The sequence below is a fragment of the Heteronotia binoei genome, chromosome 1, assembly GCF_032191835.1.
Source record: "Heteronotia binoei isolate CCM8104 ecotype False Entrance Well chromosome 1, APGP_CSIRO_Hbin_v1, whole genome shotgun sequence".
NCBI lineage: Eukaryota > Metazoa > Chordata > Lepidosauria > Squamata > Gekkonidae > Heteronotia > Heteronotia binoei.
Genome location: NC_083223.1, coordinates 232,914,118 through 232,923,194, shown reverse-complemented (window position 1 = coordinate 232,923,194; position 9,077 = coordinate 232,914,118). Strand labels below are relative to the sequence as shown.

General features: G+C 41.5%; 1 protein-coding gene across 1 annotated transcript in view; it reads right to left on the bottom strand.

The window, feature by feature from the left end:
• Window positions 1-6,602: 6,602 nt before the first annotated feature.
• Window positions 6,603-9,077, bottom strand: part of C1H2orf73 (chromosome 1 C2orf73 homolog) — a 37,342-nt gene continuing 34,867 nt past the window's right edge. The window contains exon 5 of the mRNA XM_060249153.1: window positions 6,603-7,357. Within this exon, the coding sequence (XP_060105136.1) occupies window positions 6,941-7,357 (417 nt within the window). The 3' untranslated portion in view covers window positions 6,603-6,940. The remainder of the gene's footprint in view (window positions 7,358-9,077) is intronic.

Sequence of the window (9,077 nt, the reverse complement as noted above, 5' to 3'; positions counted from 1 at the left end):
TTACCTACCCACACCTCTAAGGCAGAAACATAAGCAATGGCCCACTAGACAAATACTATGCTGTAGACACTTGGCCAAGGAAGGTAGTGTTGCATGGTGGCTAAGCAAATAGTTGTGGAGGTCACCAGTTCAAATTTCATTTTATCTCAAGATGTGGTGATGGCCAGTAGGCTTAGATAGCTTGTAAAATGGAAGACTGGTTAATTAACCAGATGCTGACAACAAACAATAGGGAATGGCCATCATTTTGATGCCTTCTTTTGGATTTCCAAAGGTATCTAACTGGCTATTGTTGGAAACAAAATGCTGGACTTAGGCCTTTGGTTTGATCCAGTAATGAAAACCTCTCTCTGTGTATTTAGTGCTTCTCAACATAGCTAAGTGAACAGCTTCCATACATAGGATGAAAGCAGAAAAACTTGTGATTGGTGGCATTCAGCAGTGACACAAAGTGCCATCAGGTGGAGGCTGATTCCAGCATTTACTAATAGATGTAAGGGCCTTTTCCATGTGACCTCAGTGGTGTGGGAACTTCTGTAGCATGACTTGTTTCTGTACTGCTCAGAAACATTAAACACCCCTGCATCCAGGGGAAGAGCCTACACTGGAATGGATGAGATCTGTGGCATTGATTCTGCTCACATAGCTGTTGGCTTCTGACGTGACATGACAAGACCAAGGAATTCAAAGGAGCCACACCATGAAAGAGATTCTACTCTAACATGGAGGCCAGCCTTTAACCCCAGTAGAATTATATCATGGCTTTTATTAGCCTTTGTTCAGGCTGATGACAAGGTGGGATTGGACAGCTGCTTAGTAGACATGTAACCCATTACTCAGTGGCAAGTGAACTTGGCAACAGTGGCGGGTGTGTGTGTAAATGCCATTTCAGTGTAGGAGGTGGGAAAGTCTCTCTCTGGTGGAGCCACAAAATGTGTATTGGAGGGGAATGAGAGAAAGGGAACTGAAAAATGGAGAGAATGTTGCGATAGCTAGAATTTGCCATTTAGCTTACCACTTACCATTTAAAGCCAGTCCCTTAAATTTTCCTGTTAAGTTCTGGACTTGTCCAGAGATCACATATCCTTTGTTCTAGAACAGGGCTGCGAGACTGCAGTACTGACAATATAACCCACTCTTCATATTTGACTTGAGTCATTTTGTCAGTATCTGAGGATTCAGAAATATCACAGAGGAAAGGGGCTGTGATAGGACCCCAGGGACCCTGTGCTGGAGGGCCCACAAATATTTGCAGCTGTCCCTGCCATGGTTTATGCCTGTCTTCTTTCGCATTGACAAACAGCTGCAGCTGCATAAGCTGAGTTATCCTGTCACGTGGTGTCTTTTAAATCATTTTATTTCAGCATGCTGGTTTATGTAATTAATTTTTCCAGTTAATCACAGGCTCCTCCAGAGCTGAGTCAGCATCTAACGCTACAGGGGGTTCTTTGCCAAAAGGCTTTGTTATCCAATGTTTAAGGACCTCTTGAAGAGAGAGCCCTCAAAAGCAAACACTCTTTAATCTATCAGAGGGAAGCACAATGCAAGACTAGAGTCAGGAGCTAAAGATGGATGTACTGAAATGAGAAACTAAGAACAAGTTTAAGGCAATTAGACATTGCGGCAGGATGAAAGCGGTGGATTCTACAATACCTGAGGACCAATACCCCACTTGCATTTTAGCCTTGGGATGCTTTTCACAAGTGGCATTGTCTGTCTCCCAAATACTAGTTCTCTTTGAGCTTCTGAATCTGGTTGACATAATATGTTTCCTCTCCTCTCTCTGATCAATATTTGGGGATTTCCTCCCCCCTCTTTCTCATGATGAGCCCTGACTTGGATAGCCTAGGCTAACCCAATCTCATCAGCTTTTGAAAGTTAATAAGGGTTGGCCCTAACTAGTATTTGGATGGGAGATCTCCAAGAAATACCAGGGGCATGACGCAGAGGAAGGCAATGGCAAACCACCTCTGAATGTTTCTTGTCTTGAAATCCTACGGGGTCACCATAAACATTGGTCTTGTGTGGAGAGGCCTTTGAGCATATGCAGGTGCTTGACCTGGATGGTCCAGGCTGGCCCAATCTTGTCAGGTCTCAGAAGCAAAGGATGTTCAGCCCTGGATGGGAGACCACCAAGGAATTCCAGAGTCCCCATGCAGAGGAAGGCAATGCCAAACAACCCCTGAATGTCTCTCGCACTAAAAACCCTACAGGGTCACCATGTCAGCTATGACTTGACAACACCTTGCACACACACACACACACACAAACAGAGAGAGAGAGAGAGATGCAGCTGCTGGAAATTTGAGCATGCAGTTACCAGCCTTTTGATGGACAAGAGCACTATGAGAGATGAGGAAACAGAAGTATATCTGTTTCATTTGGTTATACCACCAAATTCTGGCAGAATCTCAGTATTACATGCTTATGGAATTTTCCCCTACATGGAGATCTCTTATATTGGATCAAGAACAAGGCCCCTTGTAGTGAAAGAGTTCTCACAGTTGGTGGGGGAGGGGGGAGTGTTGCATGTATCTACAATCATATTTTGCAATGAAATATCAAATTGGATAATCTCTTGCTCGGCCTGGAAAAGGAAATAAAGACCATTGGTTTCTTCTTGTGCCAGATAGTGCCTTCATATGCATACAATGCCAGTGAATTCATTTTTATTTTTATTTTTTTGCTGTTTTGAACTGCTTTAGGTCCCTTTTGGGAGAAAAGTGGGAAACAAATATTTAAATACATAAATAGTATATAACTACTATGAATTTTCTATCTATGTGTCTCTTGACTAGGAGGAGGCAAGGTTAGAACATTCTGTGTACAGTTCTGTTGTGTCTTTGCTGTGGGAGTAACTGAATGTTCCAACCATATCCAGAGTGGAGATTTGTCAGGATTATCCACTACCAGTGAAGACTGAGGAGGAGTGAATCACACAGAGACAGAGTGGGTAGCCTCCTTAGTGGACAGAATCCTTTGAACTCACCAAAGCATTTAAGAATTTCACTGATTTATTTCTGACTGCTTACTAGGACTTCCCTCCTGGCAAACTCATATTCTCAGCCACAGTTTAGAAATAGAAGGAATTATTATGTTCACTACAAGAGACTGTGATATTTTGCAATGGTGACATTGAACTGTGGGCTAGCATGACTATCCTGCAGAATGAAATGTGCTCTGGGCATACAATTTCTGACTGTGCAGACAAGCCTGTCAGACAAGGCTCAGGCATATACAGAAGACAGATTAGAAGGAGCAAAATTTGTCCAGAGCAACACAGAAGAGAGGAATGGTCCCACTATAGGTGCACCTGTCAAAAAATGATGAATTTCTTGGCCATCTGTTACAATGTTTCAAGCATTGCTTGTTACAATGTTTCAAGCATTGCTGAATAATAGCAATGCGGTGTGAGCAAGTGAGCAAGCAAACTTGCAGAAAGTTTGTGTGTGTGTCTTGCTCCCAGCATCTGTGAACTCTCTCTCTGAATGAAGCTGTCTTATACCAAGTTGGACCATTAGCTTTTCTGGCCCAGTAGTATCCACCTTGACAATTAGTGACTTTTTAAGGTGTCTGGTAGAGACCTTTTCTGTTTTTTACACTTTGGATCATTTAGCTAGAAATGCTTGAAATCTTAATACTTATTTTTAATTGATATCTCATTTTGCTCCCTAATCAGGACCTAAGGTGGCTTGGTTCTCCATTCACCAACTCTTATCTTCAACACCACATTCTGGAGAGGTGGGGTGGCTGAGATACTGTGATGGACTATAGATTTTTGTCTTCCAAATTACAATGTGCCAGAAACACAGTGGAAGAGACACAAGTACATCAGAGCATAACAACTGTTATACAACAGCCAATTTAGGTAGATGTCCCTGCAAAATGCCCCTGCATGGATGCAGCCCAGCACTTTTGGGTGGGGATCTACAACAGAACTGGGTTATGGAAAGGATTGGGCTTGCACAGAAGCATGATTAATGTTAAAGAATTTTCTTATATTAATTAGAAACATCAGAATAGTAGATGAAAAACCAGACACTGCTATGAGGCTTAGTGTGGGCCTTTGGGTGAATGGCACCCTGGCCATTTCCTATGGGATGTGTTCATGCAGCCCAGAAAGGAACAGGAAAGTGTTCTCAGCAAGTGAATTGGGGTCATAGCAGCCAACCATTTGGACCTCTAAGAACAGCTGCTCCTGAGTTTGATTTTGAAATTTGTACATCTGTCTAAAAAGGTATGACTATGAATCCACAGCAGGCTCACTGTGGACAGGGGACAAGGAAGTCAGTCAATGGGAGCCCAGAGGTGGTGAGTGATGCATGATGGGCTAGTGCTTTATGGAGTGCATTCCTAAACCAATGGGAGACCTGGATTTGGCCTCACCACAGGGCTTTTATTATAGAAGGGATTTTGATGCTGGCCAGCTTATGGATTTGAGGGAAGAGACAAAATCACCTGCTAATATTCTACAAACGTAAAGGCATGTGAAAGCTTTTGAAAGTTCAAAAATAAACAAAATATGTTATTTAACTTGGAGAAAGAAAAGACAGGTGGAACCAAGGGTAGGATGTATAAAGTGAATCATTAATAAAAATTGAGGTAACTTTGTTATGACACTAAATCCAGCTAATATGTTGCCAACAAGTAAGGGCTCCCCCCCCCCCCTTTTCAATAAGGTCTTTGAAACTTTGAGGAGAGAGGCTTTGTTTTTGGTTTCTGCTTTAACTTGCAAGCATAGGTTTCTAAGTTGCACTGACACTTCACTTTAAAAGGCATGAATGTACAACAAACCTTATTTCTTCACAGACCAGGAATCACTCCTATCTCCCTTTTCACTGAGCAGGGATTGCTTCTCTTAACTAGAAGTTCTGTCCCTTTCAGCTTGAATTGGGATCTTCTGCAATCCTCTCACTCCTCTTGCCTCCTTCTCAGTCCTCACTCAGTGCTAAACTGTCTCTCCTTCAACTGATAGTTCCCAAATGTTATTTCTTAACTGATGCTCTCCACAGAATTCTGTTTGAACAGCCTATCACTCAAAGGTTCTCAGACTCTGAGGATTAACCCTTGATATTTTTTTCACTTTTCCCCTTGAAAGAGCCCTTCTTCAGTAAGCATTATATTAATTGCATGCAGAAAATCCCAGATTCAATCTCTGGCATTTCCAGTTGCAAGACCTTGGAGAGTGGCTGAAGTCTATTATATCGTTGCCACACTGGTACTCAATCAGCATGAAGAACCAAGGGTCTGACTGAGTACAAGGCAACTTCTTATACAGCTTATTAGATAATCTTCTAAGGTCAGATGGTTGGCCAGAATTTGTTACGTGGATGGTATGTATAGGATTGGGAGCCTCCTCAACATGTATAAATGACTAGTTGGCTGTGTATTTGTATATTATGAACACATGTATTTGCATTACAAATGTCACTATATAAATTGTAAAATAATTAAAATTTAGGCATAGCACTGAATATGAACTGGGGTTTCTGGCCAAGTCCAGCAAATCTGATTGTGGAAACACCTATAATCCCGAAGCATGATGGATCCTGCACGACTAGTGTGGCTTCTGCTGCATAGTGAAGACAGAAGGATAATGAGCTACACAGCAGCATATCATGTGCAGGGGGCCAGACAATCCCACAATCCATTAAGGAGTTATACACTACAGAAGGGGAATCCAGTGAACTCACACCCCACCTCTTACTCCCGCTGATGGTGCAAATCTTCCATTCAGGCAAGATGGCGGAGGGGTTATTTTCCCCAACTTCTCCACCTTATTGCAGTTCCTCCTTCCACATGCTTTGTTCATTAGGCTCCCTCAACTCCTAACATTCGTTATTGCAAGATCCAACCCTAGGCCTGCCTCAATGAACAAATTTATTTGGTGAACTGCCAGCTGATAAGAACTCCCTTTTTTAAGACGTATAGCCACTAATTTAAGTGGCAAATTCATGGAGGAAAGTCTGTCAATGGCTTTTACTCATGACAGCTAAACAGAACATCCACGTTCAGTATACCTCTGGACATACAGTGCAGAGACTACAGGAGAGAGTTGTGCCTTTCCAGCTTTCTTGTAAGTTTCTCATTGGCTAGCCACCATCAGAAACAGAATGCTGGGCTGGATAGACTGATCCAGCAAGGCTCTTTCTGACATTAAGGGCTTATCTAATGGGGGGGAAACATATGGAAGATGCCAGGTTTCAAGTAAAAGTCATGACATTAGAAATCTATATAAGCACTTGACAACTAAGCCACATTTCTGACCCGAGATGAAATCCATTCAATGTTTCCAGGAAAATGTTATAGCAAAAGTGAAGGTTACTATAAAGGTGTCCTTCCTGACTGTGCTGAGCAATGGAACATAACTCACATTCTTATGGACTGGAGCAAATTGTCCCTTTTAACTGTCCTCATTTCCTACTGAAACAACAGTAGCCTCTATTTATCACAGGATGACACCACATCAGTCAAAAAATCATATTTGTTGTACCTCCATGCAACCATTTGCAGTTCTTGCTATGACCTCAGAATGCATTACTTCTAAAGATATCAGACAGGAACCCAAAAGCACACTTAAAAAAATAACAAGAAAAACTGGAAACAGGAAAATAAAATGTTTACTTTAATTCTTGAGATGAATGTTTAACAATCAGTCTATGCTGAACAGAACACTCGTCTTCCTTGCAAACAAGCAACCCGGATAATTTTAAATAGGCACATGAGTGAAAAATTCAATTGCAGCACTGGACAAAAAAGAAAATAAAAGATTCATAGTTTTTATGAGCCTCTCATTTTCTGGAGGCATCAAAGTACGCTGCAGCTGTTGTTATGTAAAGGCAGAATGAGTGTCTTGCCTTGGACAATTTGCTGGTGTCAGTTAGTGTTTGGCATTACTGACATTGCACCAGGCCAACTCCCCCTCACTTGGACAGCCCTTCTAGGCCATCTGAATTTCTACTGGACATTGTTCTGCTTTAGGCAGAGGAGGTAAGCAGTCTTGCTTTTTATGGAGGGAAGCCTCTCTCACTGGACAGGAAGGTGCCTCTCTGGCTGGACAGCCAAGATCCACTTTGTCTTTCTGAGAAATCCCTCCACTCTTCTTTCTCTTCTCAGAGGCGCTGAGGTCTGCCTTGGTTTCCACATTGATGTCTGTTTTTGATAAGCCAGTGTCAGAAACTAGTGTCTCCTGGGAATCCGGCAAGCACAGGCAGGGTGAGGTCATACAGTTTCCTTTCTCTGCTTGTGGCTGTTCCAAGGGTTCTGACCCTTGCGTACTTGTCAGTGCTGTGGCTCCCTCAGGAACTAGCACCCCCCTTGCTGGCTTTATCTCTCGCCACACAAAAGCACCCTGTCTCTGGAAAAGAGGGGGAAAGGTTGATATTAACCAGGGGGATGTAAACGGTGAGGAGATGCAGCTGTGAGCGGAGTTCATTTGTTAGCTCAAGTGCTGGCACAGCATCATTCTCACTCTCCTCTGGCCAATGGAGAAACATTATGATAGCGAGCAGGAACAGAAGAATGGCTGAGCCACCCGTTGCTCTGATTTGTGAAGTAAGGGAGGGGCAAGATTCACAAAGAAAGCATAACTTACATATTGCCCTCCCTGGTCCCCCACCCCACGCCATATTCAGCTTCACAAATGTTCTGTTACTTGCAGTATGTGACTTGCATATATTTCTGCCAGACAAAGTCTATTCCCATTCAGTTTCACTTCTTCCAACATGGGTTGCTATGGATACAATTCTAAACCTTTGCCTTTTGCAAGCCAAAAAGTTTTATGACCGCTTTCCAAATAATTTTGGTCATTAAGGGTCACATGAAAATAACATGGTAACAATTTTTTTTAAAAGATGAGGGAAGAGACAAAAAAACAGAACTAGAAATGAGCAGAATGTGTGTGATAACAAGATCCATTATTTAGACATCCAGTTCAAACTTTATTGGAGTTTTATGGAAAACTGAGCTAACTTAAGTGGCTATAATCCCACTTTTCCTGTCCTTTATTGATTCTTCCCTTTTCATGGATCTCCCCTTCCTACTCTTGTCACTTTGATCTCTCCCACATCTGTATCTTGTCCATCTACTGTAGTTCAGAGTCCCACTCAAGAGAACCAGCGAATATGTCATTACATTTGATTTAAAAAAAACCCCTTTGTTTCCTGAGATTTCTTTTCAGAACAAAACCCACTGTACTTTCTGATGATAATTTCAAAATTTGGCAAACAATGTTTTATGACTTAATAAAGTAATATAAAAAAAACCTAGATTTAGCAATCGCATAATGCAATTGCTAAATCTATATTTTTTTATATTTGCTTTAAAATAATATATTTCTTAAAATAGACCTACCTTTCTTAAAAATATATTATTTTAAAGCAAATTTGGTAATATGGTGAAAATATTACAACCTGGCCCCATGGCAGATAGGACTCAGATACAGCAAACTTTAACCTTATCCTGCTCATTCCAGGATACAATCTGGACCAAATCACAAACTAGAACCTGGTAGGTTTGAAAAAAAAAATCTCCATAATTCTTTTAAAACTAATACCACATATTTCAGTTATGTTGTCCTTTTAAAATCAAGATTGGTTCTAAAAAGACAAAAATATTATATTAAAAAATAGCAGAAAGCAGGTCTAACATAAGAACATGAGAGAAGCCATGTTGAATCAGGCCAATGCTCCATCCAGTCCAATACTCTGTGTCGCACAGTGGCCAATATATGTGTGTGTGTACATATATACACACACACACACATATATATATACACACACACACACACTGTGGCTAATAGCCACTGATGGACCTCTGCTCCATATTTTTATCCAATCCCCTCTTAAAGCTGGTTAATCTTGTAGCCACCACCACCCTCCTGTGGCAGTGAATTCCACATATTAATCACCCTTTGGGTGAAGAAGTACTTCCTTTTATTCGTTTTAAACCTGACTGCTCAGCAATTTAATCGAATGCCCACGAGTTCTTGTATTGTGAGAAAGGGAGAAAAGTACTTCTTTCTCTACTTTCTCCATACCATGCATAATCTTGTAAACCTCCATCATGTCACTTCGCAG